This window comes from Rhinolophus sinicus, linkage group LG02 (genome assembly GCF_036562045.2).
Source record: "Rhinolophus sinicus isolate RSC01 linkage group LG02, ASM3656204v1, whole genome shotgun sequence".
Classification (NCBI taxonomy): Eukaryota; Metazoa; Chordata; class Mammalia; order Chiroptera; family Rhinolophidae; genus Rhinolophus; species Rhinolophus sinicus.
In genome coordinates, this window is record NC_133752.1 from 175,391,730 (window position 1) to 175,410,685 (window position 18,956).

Genomic DNA, 18,956 nt, shown 5'->3' on the forward strand with positions numbered 1-18,956 from the left:
TGTATATATCACATTGTGTGTTCACCACCCAGAGTCAGATCTCCTTCCATCACCATATATTTGATCCCATTTATCCTCATCTACCACAACCCCACCTGCATTACCCTCTGGTAACCATTGAACTATTGTCTGTGTCTATGAGTTTTTGTTTCTTTATTTGTGTCTTGTTCCTTTGTTGCTTTCAGGTTTATATCTCACGTATCAGTGAAATCATATGGTTCTTGACTTTTTCTGTGTGACTTATTTCACTTAGCATAACAATCTCAATATCCATCTATGTTGTCACAAATGGTACTGTTTCATTTTTTCTTATGGTACAGTAGTATTCTGTTGTGGATATATATCACATCTTCTTTATCCATTCATCTATCAAAGGACACTTACATTGTTTCCATGTCATGGCCACCATAAATAAAGCTGCAATGAACATCGGAGCACATACATCTTTACAGATAAATGTTTTCCAATCTTTGGGGTATATAATATTGTATTAGCTTCAGGTGTACAGCATAGTGATTAAACATTTGTGTAATGTACAAAGTGATCATCCTGATAAGTCTAGTACCCACGTGATATTACAATATTTGACTATATTCCCTGTGCTGTACTTCACATCCCCATGACTGTTTTTATAACTGGCAATTTGTTCTTCTTAACCCCTTCACCTTTTTTCCTCATTTCAAAAGTGCACTTTCTTGTACATGATAGTAGCATCTCTGGCCTCTACTACTAGACACTAGCAATTCCTCCCTCCCCACTCCACTTGTGACAACCAAAAATGTCTCCAGTTATTGCCAAGTGTCCCTTGAGGGGGTGGGGAGGAAGAGGGGCCACAAAGCAAAACTGCCCCAGGTTAAGAACCATTGGTTTATATGAACTGGTAGTTCCACTGATTACATGTAACTAACTTAATTTCTGTTTAACAAATATAAATTCTTGGAAGATAGACTTTTAGGATCCAATTTGGTATAGCTATCTTAACCCTAGCAAGAGTACTGTGTCACAGCACACTTTTTTAGGACTCTGGAAAGACATTTTTTTAAATATGTCATTTGGGCAAGGGTGAGATCACAAGACTCCCTAGTACATAGTGTTTAATCCCTCTGTTGTAGGTTTGATGTGAAAGGAGATGGAAAATGTGCTTACCTCGGTGATGATGGTGTAGCAACAGCTAGATGCTACACAGAAAGAAAATGGATTTGCAAGAAGAAAAAAGGCACTTGGTAAATGTTTCTAATCATGGGCTTGTAACCAAGGATAAGATAGTTTTAATATCTGTAACCTTTCTTTCTTTCTCTCTGTATAACTTAACTTTCAACATTTCACTGCTTTAATATTATAGCCTGATAATATAATACCTTTTGATAATTGTTAGAGTAATTTCTTTCAACTTGTGTTTTTACTTTTCAAATGGAATGGATCTTTGCTTTTCTATAGCAATTTTAGAAGAATCTTGTAATTTTACAGAATTTATAGGTCAGTGTTGAGAGTATTGTATTTATAACAGTATTTTCTCATTAATTTATAATATATATTTTGTATTGATTTTTGTCTTCTTAAGTAACTTACAATTTTTCTAAACAGTTACTGAAAATTATTTATTTTTGCATCCTTATACATGTATCTATTTTTTTGCTATTGCAATTATGTAATTTTATCATCTTTTAAAATAATTTTTTCTATACAGATATGTGACTTTTTTTGGTAATTCTCCTGTTCAACATCCATTCTGAAAGTTCTTTTGCTTTCTAATAATTTATGGATTCTTTTAAATACTGCAAAACGTAGTATCTAATAATAACAGTTCTTTTTCTGTCTTATAACTATTACTTATTTCTTGTCAAATTAATATGGGTAGCCGACTTGGTGGGGTTATCATCACTTTGTGTCTAATCATTATGTTGTTTTGTATACCTAAACCTAATAATAAAATTTAATTTAATTTAAAAAAATAAAATGTGTAGGACTGCCAGGACAATACTGATGGTGAATATTCTTGATGTGTTTCACATTTTAAGGAAAATATTTCTAACATTTAACCATTAGCAATGTTTTATCTAGTTTTTTTTAAATACAATTTTTAAGTTAAGGCAGTTCTTTTCTATTTCTGTTTACGAATTCTTCTTCTTTTTTCCCCCTCTTTTGTTAGAAAAGGCAAGGGAGGATTCTCCACTAGTGCAAGCAGTCTGAAAGATCAGCAGACACCTTGATCTCAGACTTCCAGTTGCCAGAAAGATGAAGAATGAATTGTCGTTTTAAACCATCCAATTTGTGACACTTTGTTCTGACGGTGCTAGCAAACTAATACATTGTATTATATTACCAAGATCAGCTTATTTTCATTACTATATTCCATCTATCTTGGATATAAGCCTGAGCTAGAATGTCCCTATCTTGTTTCAAGGTTCTTTTTAAATCAAGGAAAATGCATCCTTCAGGCATTTCAGTCACTCCAGTCTAGTTTTACCTGATCATACCGCAAAAGTGCACAAGAGCTGCGCTCACCAAATCATCCCCCATCTGTATTGCTATATCCAATGGTCTGGCTTCAGTTAACATCTCTCATGTTCTCTCAAGCAGCATTTAACATTTATTTCCTATTTCTGCTTTCTTTAAATATTGTCTTCCAAGAATTCTGTGACACCATATCCCCCTGGGATTCCTCCTGGCTCCCTGACTGCTCTGCTTTCTCTGCTTTCAGGATACATGTTTTGTCCCTGCCATATATGTTAGCCTTCCTATTGTTTTAGGCCTTCCCTTCTCCCTTGGTACTCCTCCTTAGGCAATCTCCTTTTCATATTTGAGATCAATATCTATCCTAAAGGATCCCAAACTTACATGCTCAACAATGAAACTTCCTCTGAGTTCCAGATTTAATATCTAACTGCCTACTCCACTTCAATGTCTCAATTATATCTTAACCTGAATGTGTCTAAAATTTAATTTATAATTTACCCCCAAATATGGTCCTCATCACTGCATTAAAGGGAACCACCATCCACTAGCTGCATAAAAACAGAAACATGTTATTATGCTTAACATTGCTTTCTTCCTCTTCTACCCTTTCAGTCAATCAACAAGTCCTATTAACGTTTAAATTTCAATTCACTTCTCTTTATCTTCAAAACATTCATACTAATCCATCATCTCTTGCCCAATAGTGGATACCTCATATTCCTTTCCCCATACTATAGCCAGGGTAATGGCTTCAAATTTCAAAAGTGCCTATGTTATTCTGCTAATTGGTTTCCAATTGCTATTTAAATGAAAGTGGAAACACTTATATGGCATGTATGACACTTTGTATTTTCCATCCATATTTCACACCTAGCTTATACTTTCTTGACATCTACTACTTCACATCTTGACTCACTAAACTCAAAAGATTTTTTTCACCTATTCATGCTTTATCTGGGCCCTTTTGGAAGGTTTCTTCTTTTTTTTACTTAATTCTACTCAACAGATATGTTTATTTGTTACATATTTAATGAAGTATTAACTGAATTCAGTGACAATATCAGATCACCCTACTTTATATTCAAATAAGTATCATGCAAATTTTCTTCATAGCATCAATCAAATTTCATTCAACCAATATTTATTAAACATCTATTATGTATCAGGCATTGCTTTAAATAATAAGGATAAAACAGGAATCCAAACAGGGCAAAATCCTTGCCCACATGGAGCTTAAATTCTAGCTGAGGAGTCAGAAAGTTAAACATCATATTTTGAAAGATACAAAGAAAGGCAAATTATTTGGAAAAGAAACCAAGTTTTAATTTTATATTTGCTTGGTTAATTATTTTATTGATGTTTATGAATCAGGCTAGAACATACAGGCCAGTTCAGACATTGGCAAAAATGGTTACTGGTATTCTGCAGAGATTAATGCCACTAAAAAATTAAAAAATAAAACAATGAAAACAACCTACAGACAGCAAAGGATTGTGGAGATCAGGGACACAGATGTCACCTTGAAGGTTTGGAACAATTTCACCTTCAAAATAGAAGATTATGGCATATTTAACAAAATGTGAAAACGGGCATCCACAAAAATGAATTGCAATTTTAATAATAAATGAGATATTTACAAAATTTAGAAGTACCTCCTGTCGAAACAAAAATTGCACGAAACAATGTTACACAGGGAAGAAAGACTTTATACAAGACTATTGGAATAAGGGAGATAGGTTAGAGCTGAGTCTGAACTAAAGTCTGCTGAAACGAAAGCCAGCAGGGTTTTCAAGAGCTGGGAGGAGGGGGAGATCATACACAATCTGATTTTTCTATGTGGTTTAACCAAAGGAAAATTAAACTTTTTCAGATCTTCATGATAGGAGGTAGTTTTACAACTTGGAGCTAGGCACCCACTAAAGTTAGTCTCCTACCCTCCTGCAGAAACTGAAAAATAAGGGTGCCTTCTTTACGATTACATTTCAAAGGGATGGCTCTTTGGTCCTTGAAAAAGATGTTTCTGGATTGTAAAGCTTTCAAGAGGCCTTAAGAAAAAGTTACCTATCAAAGGAGCATAGAAAGAATTTCCATGTACAAGTTTCTAAAGTAAATGCTCTAAGAAAAATGGAAGCCAGAGGTGCATAGTCAGTAAGAACGAAACTTATAGTCAGGCTGAGGAGAATGTTAAGGCCATCTTGCTCACTCCCACAAATACTAAATCACAAAGGGAAAGAGTAACTTTACAGTTAAGTATGGTAGATACCACATTAATCATGTGAACAAAGTGAATATCACCAATAATAGAACAAGGAAAAATGCGTACTATCTGAGAGGATGCAGTGAGAAAGACAGCTTCATTGTATCCCTTCTCTGCCATTCCTGCCAAGGAGGCTTATCTTGAGTATAACCATGAGAAATAATCAGACAAATTCAAACTGAAGAACATTTTACCAAATAACCAGCTTGTAGTATTCAAATGTCAAGGCCATGAATGTCAAGCGACTAAGGAACTCTTCTAAACAGAAGGAAACTAAAGAGACATATCTAAATGCAGAAAATGAATGTGAGCTAGATGTTTAAAGAGCATTACGTATTTTGACACTAGCAAACTCTGAAGGGAGTCTGAGAAATTGTTGGTAGTACTGTAACAATGTTAATTTGTTGATTTTTATCATTGTACTGTGATGAAGTAGAAGATTTTGTTTGTAGTAAATATACACATTATCCTATGATACTTAAAATTTCATAATGAAATAAATTAATTTAGCAACTAATTCTCAAGAAGCTCAGGAAAAAGGTTTAATTTCTTTTTTCTGAACCCATAATCTTCTTAAAAGTTTGCGATAGTTTCTAAATTTAGGTAACATTTTTATAAAATCTAAAGTAAACAACCTATCTAACACTTTTTACCCAGAATTTCCAGTTTTAAATTTTATATCATAGAAATAAAAATATTATTATTGAAGAAGATATCTAGAATATTTGTTACAGCATAGTTTAAGTAGCAAACTCCTGGAAACACAGATAATGCTCATCAATAAAGGAGTAAAGAATGTAAAAATCCACTATATAAGGCAACTCAGAGCTATACAAAATTTTCACAGGCTATTGTTAATAATTTTTAAAAGCAAAATACAGAAAAGCAAACACAATTTTTTCCAACATTTTTTTATTATTAGTTTTAGGTGTATGAAACAACATAGTGATTAGACATTTACATACCTCACAAAGTGATACCTCCAACAATCTACTACCTAATGGATACTGTACATAGTATTATAATACCATTGACTATATTCTCTATGCTGTGCTTTATATCCCATGACTGTATATTCTTTAAATTATAGTTGACACTCAATATTATTTTATATTAGTTTCAGGTGTACAGTATAGTGGTTAGATATTTATATAATTTATGAAGTAATCTCCTCGATAAGTCAAGTACCAATCTGACACTATACATAGTTTTTGTAACATTATTGACTATATTCCCCATACTGTATTTCACATCCCATGACTATTTTGTAACTATCAATTTGTACTACTTAATCCCTTCACCTTTCTCACCCAGCCCCCCAAACTCCCTCTCATCTAGAAACCATCAGTTTGTTCTCTGTATCTATCAGTCTATTTCTGTCTTATTTGTTCATTTATTCTGTTCTTTAGATTCCACATATAAGTGAGATCATATGGCATTTGTTTTTCTCAGTCAAAAGTAGACAGAATTTAATAACATTTGTTGTAAATAAAAAAGAAAGGAATAAAAATGCTGAACATAAATGCATGGATTTACACTAGATTATATTAGCACAAAAATCAAAAAGATATATTTTAGATTATTAACATGGTTACTCTGAGGCTAGGACCAATGTAGATGATAGAGGGAAAATGGAGAAGAGATTTTGGTGTTTAATTACAGTTTTAAATTCTTATTCATGAAGATTAATATTAGAGACTGATAGGCAAATCTTTTGATCATTGATTATTCCACTATCAATTTTTTTTTTTAATTCTAATATTGACAAACCCATTTGAAAACACTGCTGCAGGTTTCAGAGTAAATTTTCTTTTCCTTGATGGTACCACAGCTATTTTCTGTAGCTGGTCCTTTTATGAAGAATCTGCAAAAAAGAGGATAAATACATTGTTAATCATTGTTGCTTAAGACATCCATTTGTATTTGCCCTCGTTTAATTAAAAAGTAATTCAAAATTTCAAGGCATTTTCAAATACCTTGACTCACTAAATACTACAGTATCTCTGTAACTTAGTATTACTGTCTGTGATTGGCAAAGAGTTCTCACACTGTCTGTGATTCTCACAGTGTCTGTTTGCACATGAGAGAGCTAAGAATAAATGTGTGCCCATAATCCTGTTCTAGTATCCTTTGCATTGTTCCATGTGGTCCTTTAGATTAAAAAAATAAGATTAAGTTACATGGACAGTTCACTTAACATTTCTTGACTTCTCATATCAAATTGTACAATGGTAATAATAATATTTAACCCATAATATTGTTATGGAGCTAAATGAATTGATGTTTGTAAAGAACTCAGCATACAAATTGAGCCATGTAAGCCCTAAATAATTTGTGCGTTTATTGTATTTTTATCCATAAACCAATATGATAAATACAATAATAAAATTATCTGCAATATACTGTAGTGTTAGTGATTTATTCTGTTAAGAATTTATTTAAACTGAGGAAAAAGTTTAAGAATCATGGGCAAGATACACATGGTCATAAAATTTTCCAAATTAATAAGGGGCAAATAAGTACTGGGTTATCATATTGGAAACCACACTGTGTCCAAGTTTTTATTTGAATTTTATATTGAATATATTTTGAACAAAAATCCCTAGGCATGGTCTAAATTTAAAACTCAATCTTATAGGCAGTGTTGAGTGGATTTGGCATGAGGGAAGAAACCTGTTAGCATGTTCATAAGTAGTCTACCAGATAATGTTCACTGTTACAACTCTACCCTCAGATGACACACACCCACAATTTTACTCTCCATTGCAAATAACGGCTTCAGTTGACTTCCTTAGATTGATTAATTTAGTACAGTGATATGGAAAATAAGTAATATTTAATAACAAAATAAGGGCAAAGACAAAATGAAACAACAGTGTCATTAATTGGTTGCTCTAGTGTATCAGTTGCTTATCACTCCTGTAATAGAGTACCATAAACTTAGTGGCTTAACACAACACAAATGTGCTACCTTACAATTCAAAACTGGTTTTATGGGAGTGAAAATCAAGTATCTGCAGAGCTGCCTTCTGCAGGCACTATGGGAAAAATCTGTTCATTGCCTTTTGCAGCTTCTAGAAGCTGTCCACTTCTTGGGCCATGGTTATATCAATTGGAACACTGTGTTTATCTTTACATCCCCTTCTTGGACTTGGGATCTACTTTCTTCCTCTTGTAAGGACTAGTGATTACATTGCGCCCATTTGGGTAATCCAGCATAATGTTACTATCTCAAGATTATTAATTTAATCACACCCTTGAAGTCTTTTTTGCCATGCAAAGTCACAGGATTTGGGGATTAAGATATGGAGATCTTTGGGACCATTCTTCTGCCTACCAACATAGAGATAAGATTTGAATTTACTAGTTTTACTATTTGTATTTCTAATTAAGTAGTTTATCATAAAATTAATATAAGCACACAAATATTGATGAAAGTTTTTAAATGCTCAATCATCTCATACAATTGAGGAGAGAATTTTGGATGATTTTGTTCTGTCTTATATTTCTCATTTGTCTTTTACCGTTATAATAATAAAACAATACCAAAAAAAAACTGTAGTTTTTTCTTTTTTCCCAGTTACTAAAAATGGCTAAAGTAAACATCGAGAACTTTGACAGCAGAAAAGTACATTGGTTCAGTCCATCTTTCTATATAACTGATGAGTAGTTTTTAAATAATAAATATACAGCCATTCTTTTGCTTTGAAAATAAAACCAAAATATCTATCATTACTCCAGTGAACATTAAATTATTTTTCATCCTTTCAATTCTTCAATACCAAGAACTATGTCAGAGTGGATTTGGGTGGACTTAGAGATTTATGAAGACAAGTTTCACAATAAACAATAAATCAGGTTGTCTTTTTGTAAAGACTCACATCTTTGAATCTAATGGAGAACCATCCACCCAGGTCCATGTCCTCTTCTGGGAGGTAAAGTTAAGCCCAATCCACACGTAGTTTGATTGTTTTAGATTTTTCTGTATAAAAGCCTAAAAAGTGGGTAATGAGTGACTAAAGGAACATAATATTTTAATAATTCAAACATACTAAGTAAAACTTTAAAATTTTATTGGACACCTAGCACTCTGCATGAGGATTCTTATGCTACTTAATTCATATCTAATTGTCACACACATTATATAACTATGTTATATATTATATACATACACATACACTACTGGCAAATTCAGTGCAAATATTCAGACCAGGATTAGCATGAGTCAAGTGAGGCAGTGGCTTCAAACACAAATTTAAGATGGTGCCGAAAACTCAGTAATCAAGGTAAATAATAATTTAATGGAAGGGTGGGAAGAAATTTGAGGAAAGCTATTTTTAACTGTAATGAGGCTAATACCATAACCATGATACGAAACCACTTGCCATTTGAAGGTGGTCCTGAATGATTAGTAGATGAGATTTTCTTCCCAAACAATACCTGTAGCTGTCATTCCAACTTTTCAACTCATTAGAAAACCAATAACATTTTTCTTGATATTTGAGCCATTCTGATGGGCACAATCCTATAGGCAAATGTGGGAAACAAAGAGAAATTAAATTATATATGTATCTCTGAAAATCAACTGTGAGAATACTTATGTGTTATATGAATAAGAGTGGAGCTATGATAAAATCACTCATCACAAAGTGTTCAGACTCAAAAGGTATCCAAAATACAAATAATAATTCCTGGGACTTAAGAAAATTAATTTAGTAAGATAAAGCAAAAGCCAGATATGAGGGATCTTTTTTGTGCCATGATCTAATTACTAAATATAATTACTAAATATAGTAACTAAATTACCATATAATTACTAAATGTATAATTACTAAAATAACATGAACCCATTAAGATATACATTGCATCAATGCTATTTGAGAGATTAGATAAAATAGTATCTATACCATTTGCTTTGAATTTATCCATATATAGTATTAGAATCTCTATCCTTGTTTTATGTGTGTAAATCTATTTTACTATCTTCCTTTTGATATTAAATGATATTAATTTATCAAACCTTTTTATAATTGCAAGTTCATCAAGTCTTTTGATTTTTCTTCAATTAAAATTAAACTGAGGTATTCTCAAATTGAAAATATCTGAGACTTCTGGCATAATAATGAGAGAAAGTGAAGTATATATAAAAATGTAAGTGCAGGCCAATGTAACTATTCAAACTTGTGGCTATTACAATCTTCTTTTTTTAACTGAAGTAAAATTCATATAACATAAAATTCACCACTTAATCATTTAAAATGCAAATGCTGCTGGTTTTAGTACACCCACAATGTTGTGCAAACACAACTACCATCAAATTCCAAAATATTTTCATCACCCAAAAATGAAACCCCATAAAGCAGCCTCTACCCATTCTTTTTACTCCTAGCCTTGGCAATCGCTAATTTGTTTTCTGTCTCTTCAGATTTGACTATGGTGGACATTTCATATAAATGGAATCATATAATATGTAGCTTTTTGTGTCTGGTTTTTTCACTTGGCATAAAATTTTCAAGGTTCATCCAATTAAAACGTATGTCAGTGCTTCGATCCATTTTATGGCTGTGTAATATTCCATTGCATGGTGGTATAGCACATTTTGTTTACCCATTTATCAACTGATGGATATTTGGGCTATTTTTAGCTATTATGAATACACCTGCTATAAACATTTATGTATGAATTTTTGTATGGATATGCTTTTCATTCTTTTGGGTATATGCCTAAGATTTGAATTGCTGGGTGATATGATAATTCTATATTTAACTTTTCGAGGAACTGCCAAATTGTTTTCCACAGTGCACACCATTTTACATTTCTATCAGTGATGTATGAACAATTTCTCCTCATCCTCAACAACATTTGTTATTTTTGTTTCATTATAGCTGTCCTGGTGGGTACGAAGTGGTTTCCCATTGTGGTTTTAATGACTAATCAATTTAAGCAACTTTTCATGTGCTTATTAGTCTTTTGTATATCTTTTATATAGTTTCTTTGAGAAATGTCTGTTTTGTCTTTTGCCCAATTTTTAATTGAGTTCTTTAGGGGTTTTTAGTTTGTTTTGGAGTTATGAGTTTTTATATATTCTGGATAATACAGATCTATTTGATTTATGATTTGCAAATAAGTTTTCCTATTTGGTGTGTTGTCTTTTCAATTTCTTTATAATGTCCTTTGATAAATGTCATTACTTTTGATGATATTTATTTTATCTATTTTTTATTTTGTCACTTGTGATTTTAATATCGTATTTGAAATCATTATCTAATCAAAGGTTATGAATATTTACATCTATTTTTTTCTTGTAACAATTGTATAGTTTAGCTCTTACATTTAGGTCTTCGATCCATTTTGAATTGATTTTTTTATAATGTATGAACTAAGTATCAAATTCATTTTTTGCATGTGGCTATCCAGTTAACCCAGCCCATTTGTTGAAAACATTGTTCTTTCTACATTGAATGGTTTTGGCATCTTTGTCAAAAATCATTTGGCCCTAGGTGTATGAACTTAATTCTGAATCCTCAGTTCTATTCCATTGATCTATATGTCTATCTTAAGGCCATGCTGTTTTGATTACTGTTGATTGTAGTAAGTTGGACATTGGAAAATGTGAATCTTTCAAATGTTTTCTTCTTTTTCAAGACAGTTTGCTATTCAAGATCCTTTGCAATTCCATATGAATTTTAGGATCACCTCACCCATTACTGCAGATAAAAAAACCATTAGAACCCTGGATATCCTCAACAATCTTGAGAAATAAGAACAAAGTGGGAGGTATAACAATACCTGACTTCAAATTATACTACAAGGCTACAGTAATCAAAACAGCATGGTACTGGCATAAAAACAGACCCATAGATCAATGGAACAGAATAGAGAGTCCAGAAATAAATCCATGCCTATATGGCCATTTAATCTATGACAATGGAAGCAAGAATGTACAGTGGGGTAAAGACAGTCTATTCAATAAATGGTGCTGGGAAACTTGGACAGACACATGCAAAAAGATGAAGCTGGATCACCTCCTTACACCACATACAAAAATAAATTCAAAATGGCTTAAAGATTTAAATGTAAGATCTGAAACCATAAAATTCCTAGAAGAAAATATAGGAAGAAACTTCACAGACATTACCCGGAGTAAGATTTTTACTGATATATCCCCTCGCATGAGGGAAGTAAGAGAAAAAATAAACATGTGGGATTACATCAAACTAAAAAGCTTTTTCACAGCAAAGGAAACCATCAATAAAACAAAAAGGGATCCTACTGAATGGGAAAAGATATTTGCCAATGATATATCTGATAAGGGGTTAATATCACAAATTTATAAAAAACTCACTCAACTCAACTCCAAAAAAACAAACAACCCAATTAAAAAATGGGCAGAGGACATGAAGAGACATTTTTCTAAAAAGGACATACAGATGGCAAACAGACATATGAAGAAATGTTCAACCTCACTAACCATCAGAGAAATGCAAATAAAAACCACAATGAGATACCACCTCACCCCAGTCAAGATGGCTATCATCAATAAATCAACAAACAACAAGTGCTGGCGTGGATGTGGAGAAAAGGGAACGCTGGTGCACTGTTGGTGGGAATGCAGATTGGTGCAGCCACTATGGAAAACAGTTTGGAGGTATCTCAAAAATCTGAAAATGGAACTACCTTATGATCCAGCAATCCCACTCCTAGGTATCTATCCGGAGAAATCCAAAACTCCAATTCAAAAATCTTTATGCACTCCTATGTTTATTGCAGCACTATACACAATAGCCAAGACCTGGAAACAACCAAAATGCCCATCAGTAGATGACTGGATTAAGAAACTGTGGTACATTTATACAATGGAGTATTACGCAGCCATAAAGAAGAAAGAAATCTTACCATTTGCAACAACATGGATGGACCTAGAGAACATTATGTTAAGTGAAATAAGTCAGAAAGAGAAAGACAAATACCATATGGTCTCACTTATATGCGGAATCTAAAGAAAAGAATAAGTGAATGAACTAATCGGAGACAGTTTTGGAGACATAGAGGAGAAACTGAGGGTTGCTAGAGGGGCGGGGGGGTGGGGATAAGGGGAAGGTGAGAGGTTTTGAAAAATGGTCGGTAACCAGAAGATGGTCATGGGGGTTTGAAAATTAATTTGGGGAACGTACAGAGGGATAGTGGATGGGGAGAGGGGGGTTCACACAGTGTGAGGGATATAAATGATAAACGTCTAAGTTTTGCTTTATCTTGTGCACCTGAAACTAATAATAAAAAAGAAAAAACATTAGAATTTTGATAGAGATTTCTTTCAATCTGTGGACCACATTGGTCACTATTGCCACCTTAAACAAATTGTGGTATATACGCATACATATAATGGAATATTATTCAGTAATAAAAAGAAATAAAATGCTGATACATGATACAACATAGATAAACTTCAGAATGTTATGCTAAGTACGACAGGCAAGACACAAAAGGTCAAATAGTGCATGATTCCATTATATGAAAAGCCAGAAGAGGTAAATCCATAGTGACAGAAAGCTGATTAGTAATTAGTAAGGGCTGGGGGAACAGGAGATGGAAAGTAATTGCTTATTAGGTGTGGGATTTCTTTTTTGGAGGGGTGATGAAATGTTTTGTAACTAGACAGATATGGTGGTTGTACATTTGAATGTTCTAACATCATTGAATTGTTTAATTTTAAATATTTAACTTTATGTTTGTGACTATTATCTCAATTAAACAAGAAGAAAAAAGTAATAGAAAATTATTATCTTATAATTTGATATACAGTATTTAGATTGACTTTAATCAACGTTTAATAGTGGTTATGTGATTCCATGTTTACCTATCAAAGCTTCCTTACCCCTAAAAAGGTTCCATATAATACCCAACATAACGAGGAATTAGATAAAATAAGTGGTAAAACTACAATTTTTAATTGGTTTGTGACTTGTATATGTAAAACAAATAATTCAAAAGAAAAGAGTAAACCATAATATACACGACATTTTCATACGTGATAAAAGGGACAACACAAACTAGGGAATTAGAGAAAAATCTTTTGATAAATAATTATAAAATAAATGAATCTGCATCTTCCTCTCATATCATACTATAAAATAAATGTCCAAGTCTCAAAGAGTTAAGTGTTAAAACGTTAAACTAACAACAACAAAAAATTAAAAAAAAAAATGAAAGTACAACAGATAGTTTTCCAAAATTCTGTATGGTTGGAAGTTCTAAGTTTAAAATCATAATGGATAATTCGTTAGATGTAATTACTTAATCTGTTTTGTATTTCAAAAAAAGGATAAGTATGTAAAACAAAAAACGTTATTTACATACTGCCTTATCATCACAATTATGTTCTCATTCTCATATTTATATGTCTCAATTTTATTTTAAATGTTTGGAGGGAAAAACCTACTTTTTATGTCCTGTTTTGCAGCCAGCTCTCCTCTCACTGCAAAAAAATAAAAGAATATATGAATAAAGTTTAGGGTGAAAAGTTGATTTATTAAACTCTTCATTGGTTTATTTAATCTATTGCATACATGTTCAATAAGATTTTTCAAACTTAGAAGGTCCAAAAAAATAGAAACAAATATAGGTCAAACCGTTGAGAAATACCTGTAGCTCTTGAAACACAGTGGTCTGAGTCTTTTTTACTTATATTTCCTCTCGCATCACTATTCACTTTCAGGTTTCCAATATCATCATGTTGGCTTATATTTGAATTATTTCCTTTATGGCATTTTAGCAACACTCCTTGAGAAACTTGAGAATAGGATTATTTTAAGATTGGATAAATATCTTCTCTGTGCAATGTCTCAAAGACAAATTCTTTAGATTCATTCTGATAATTGGAACAAGAAATAACTGAAGGGATAACTAGAAATTTCTTTTTTTATTATCATGTTTAATGAAAAATAATTTCAAATATTACACAATTAATTCATTTATAGAACACATATTTATTTAGGATCCATTCTATGCCAGGCTTTGTCCTAAGAACTGGAGATACAGTAGTAAATCAAGCAAAGTTCCTGCTCTAAGGAGCACACATCTCTTTCCATGCTTTCTTGATGTTTTGCTGAAACTTATGATGCTGTGTTTACGCCATTTTACCATACATATTTATCTAAAATCGGTTTTTTCTACTAGAATATGACATTCCTCAACATGATATTCCTTTTTTATTTAACTTTGGAAATTTGTACTAATGCTTGAGGTGTAGTAGTTTCTCAGTAAATGTTTGTTGGACAAAACCAAGAGTAAACGAAATACAATCTTAGATAAAATGTATTAAAATGTTTAAGAAAAATTATGGAATTCTATTCACAACTATCTGATAAATCAAAAATATGGTTTCCAAATACACGTCTTATCTCAAACACACACACATACACACACACACACTTTCCTCCTATCAGACTGTATGCCACCTAAGAACAAGATACTTGTTTTTACTGAATATTAAATACATTATTATGAAGTGTAACATACGGCTTTGTACATAAGGAAGAATGAATGAATATGAAGAGTCATAAGAGAAAAGTAAATATTTTTTGTATGTTTATTTATTAAAGAACTTTTAACTTACCCAACAGAGTCAGGGAGATCAAAGTCAAAACCAGAACACCATTTACTGTTCCAGATATTCCCAACAAGATTTTATACCTGTGCAATATCACAGAACAATCTGAGAAATTAATCATATGAATTAGCTTAGAAAAGTACGTTTCCAAGAAGTGATAGAATTGTAATAATAGAATTGTATATAATGTTAGTTTTGAATTCAAAGGATATTAGGCAATCAAAAGCATAAAACTTAACTAAATAGAAAAATACATATTTATTTTATTTAATAATGATAATACTCTGATGGTCAGAAGCTATGATACAAGTTATATTGAATCTTAAAATAACTGCTAATATTTGACATAATTAACCAGTGGGAAAAAAGACTTTTAATATATACACCTAATAATTTCCCAAACACACATACACATACACACACACACACAAACACTCACACACACATTCAGGAATGTGGGCATGTACAGTCATATGTGTGTGTGTGTATATATATATATATATATATATATATATACACACACACACACACACACACACACACAAATAAATACTTTCAAATTAATCATTTGCTTTAATATTCACAAGTCATTTCACCTGTTTAATTTACTAAGGATGTAATATGAATCAAAACTAAATATGACTCCTGGAACCTGCTATTTTAATCTAAAAAAAGTCTTAAAATTCTTTCTAATCCATGTAATAATGGGGCTTCAGCTTCTCTTTAGATGGTAACCTCTTTTAGAGTGACAAATGTTTTATTTTTCATGTACCAGCACTGCTAGGTTGAAGATAAGAGTGTGCACTCAGTGATGGCTATTAATCAACATACTGATATCATTAGACAGAAAGCAAAGAGACTCATCCAGTGTCTCAAGTGTAAATGTTGTTATGTTTCTCAACCTCATTAAGACAAATTATATTGGTAGACACTGGCTTATAGAATTGTATGAGTAATTGGTTTATACTAAATATATTTACAGCATCCATATTTTGCATAATAGTTTATGTCCTTATCAAAGATAATTTTTGCAAATGCATCACAATGATTGATAAGAAATCACTCCCATAACTGTGATTTCCTTACTGTTCAGTCAATAAATTGAATTATTAATACTGATTTCATATTCTAAATTCTCTTTAAACCTATGGAAATAGAGGAACTACATTTGAAGTTGCGAAACTCTGTCAAGCCATGTAGAACAGTAGTAGTTCAGAGAAACAGTACACAATTTTTCTCTTAACATAATATTGACAAACATAGTAAAATAAGATACATCCGAATTCAGTTAATGAATACACTGCATTTCCCAGATTATTTTTGAATAGTTTGATACATTAGTAATGAATGATAACCAATAAGTTCCAAGAATTCAACGTATGTGAAAAAGTTATTTGTTTATTTTTATAAATCAAATAAATTATTATCAGAGCACATTAAGAACTAGCCAAGTAAACATTTAAAAAGATAGAAATATGAAAAAGTACAATTCTATGGAGGGATATTTGGGAAAAAAAACTAGCAAAATTAAATAGGCATTTACATTATCATACAGCGATCTCTCTCCTAGGAATCCGTCCTGGTGACATATTGGCGAAGTATGAAAAGACATATGTGCAAGACATTGCAACACTATTTCTAATAGGAGTATAATAGAAAAAGAATACAAATATCATCCATGTCCATCAAAAGGGGGACTAGTTGGATAAAGTAGTTAAATGGGGTGAAAGGAACAGGATGGGTGCTGGCTTTATGGACATTGGAGATAACTGGAAGTACCTTATCACATAGATTTGACTTCTAAATATTTTACATTGTTATAAAGTAATTATAATTATATTGTATAATATGTATTATATATCATTATAATTGCATATGTTTACATATGCATAATTATAGAATAAGATAAACAAAAATTTTTTAAAGTGATCCCTACCAATAAATTGGAATGTGAAGTAAAGAATCCTAATTGGGTAGTAAGTTAGTGACTTACCTGTAGAGAAAGGAATTAGTTCAAGTGATTTTAAAACACTTTGTGCAAGGCCAATGGAATGAAAATTTACTAAGGACAAAACAAAATGCATAAACATTTTAAATCTGTTTTAAGTAATTATATTATTAGTGATACTACTTCTATAGTGATTCTGAAACTTTACGTATAGGGCAAAACTTATAATTTCTCATTATTAGTGCGAAGAAAATTCTGTGTGTAATAACAAGGTTTAATTTGTCAATTAGATTCAAATGCAATGTTTTAGTCACCCCAAGATTTACTAAAACTTAGCAAGCTTTACTAAACATTAGCAAAGGATACATTAGTAAAGGATGAATATTAGCATATACTACTTAAATAAATAGAAATTGCAAATTTATTATTTGTAACTTCCTGAGCTCCTTTTATTCACCAAAATATATTCTGATTTCCAAGTGACATCTACAAACTGAGTGTGCAAAAAGTTTGCACAGAGGAGCAAGTGTATTTTGTAATCTTTCAGGTTAATGTCTCTATTTTCCAAAACAAAATTGTTCACCTGGTAGAAAACGTATTTTAAAGCTGAATTAAAAATTGCTATTTAAAATGCTATATTTTATGAATAATGAGGTGGATGACTGACACCAAATATTCATTTTTTAATTATTAGTTTGAATTCAATATATATATTTCCTGAGAATATATTTAAGAAATTATATGAGATAAAATATCACTTTAAAGACAAATAACTGTTAGTCCCACATTGATAAATGAGAGAGACACAGACAGACAGAGAAAGAGAGATGACAAGACAAAGACAAAGAAAGGGAAGCACCGAAAAAAAAAAAGAAAAGAAAAGAAAAGAAACAGTTCAAGAACAGACAAGAACAGAATATTGGAAATTATTACCCATATTAATAATATCCATGTTAATATTAATCCATATTAAATACATAACCTTATTAATTCACATACTTGAAAAAAAATACTAAATTCCATACCTTTAAATTTAAGTTGGGATGTTTGGATTGAATTCCTTTTTTTCAACTGCACATTCAATGTCATGTATCTGTCTTCGTCTTGCATTTTCAATGTTAGTGAATGTATGTGTATGTATATGTATGTTTTTAAACTATGATATGAAATAAGAATATAATAAACCTGATGCTAATCAGAGCTTTGTCCTCAGACTACTAATTTGTCCTCAACTTGTCCACTCAGGGTACATACAAGGGTTCACACATTTATCTTTGGTGAAAACCTCAGAGGAAATGTTTGTTTTTCTCTCATGACCCAGATAACATATAATTTCTCAACTACCCACCACATATTGAATTTAAAATTATATTTGTTCTTTTAAAAATGTCTCCTGATAATCCCAGAACGTCAGAGGAGTGGAAATTGTACCCCTTTTAGAGTTGCCTATTTTTAGCCTAAATATGTAAATTTTCAATTACACTCCCTTATAGTGATATTTGATTTAATATAATAGCTTGCAATTACCTAACAGTTAAATTATTTTCTGATCCTAAAACAACATTGATTAAAAATTATGCTAATAATATAATTATGCAATTTGAAGAAAAATACTGGCAATTTTTGGCATTCTAAAAACATTCTAAATGTAAAATAAAAGTTTGGAGAAAATGTAGGAAAGAAAC

At 31.5% G+C, this 18,956-nt stretch overlaps 2 protein-coding genes across 3 annotated transcripts in view; one reads left to right on the forward strand and one right to left on the reverse strand.

The window, feature by feature from the left end:
- CLEC2B (C-type lectin domain family 2 member B) overlaps positions 1-6,018 on the forward strand; it is a 23,728-nt gene extending 17,710 nt beyond the window's left edge. For both annotated transcript variants that reach the window (XM_074326032.1, XM_019713470.2), the window contains 2 exons: positions 1,113-1,223; positions 2,150-6,018. In XM_074326032.1, the coding sequence (XP_074182133.1) occupies positions 1,113-1,223; position 2,150 (112 nt within the window). In that variant the 3' untranslated portion in view covers positions 2,151-6,018. The remainder of the gene's footprint in view (positions 1-1,112; positions 1,224-2,149) is intronic.
- KLRF1 (killer cell lectin like receptor F1) lies at positions 6,017-18,482 on the reverse strand. Its single transcript, XM_074326031.1, has 7 exons — positions 18,297-18,482; positions 15,330-15,428; positions 14,357-14,503; positions 14,154-14,189; positions 9,100-9,239; positions 8,596-8,708; positions 6,017-6,578 (listed from the first exon to the last, which is right to left on the reverse strand). The coding sequence occupies exons 1-7, from the start codon at positions 18,379-18,381 to the stop codon at positions 6,470-6,472; spliced, it is 729 nt and encodes a 242-aa protein (XP_074182132.1). The 5' UTR covers positions 18,382-18,482; the 3' UTR covers positions 6,017-6,469.
- Between the last annotated feature and the right edge of the window lie 474 nt (positions 18,483-18,956).

Coding starts and splice junctions, on each gene's coding strand:
- KLRF1 (XM_074326031.1), bottom strand. CDS start 18,381: ATGCAAGACGAAGACAGATACATGACATTGAATGTGCAGTTGAAAAAA. Junction 15,429..18,296: donor ATCCCAACTTAAATTTAAAG/GTATGGAATTTA, acceptor TTAATTTCTCAG/ATTGTTCTGTGATATTGCAC. Junction 9,240..14,153: donor TGCAAAACAGGACATAAAAA/GTAGGTTTTTCC, acceptor ATTTGCCTATAG/GATTGTGCCCATCAGAATGG.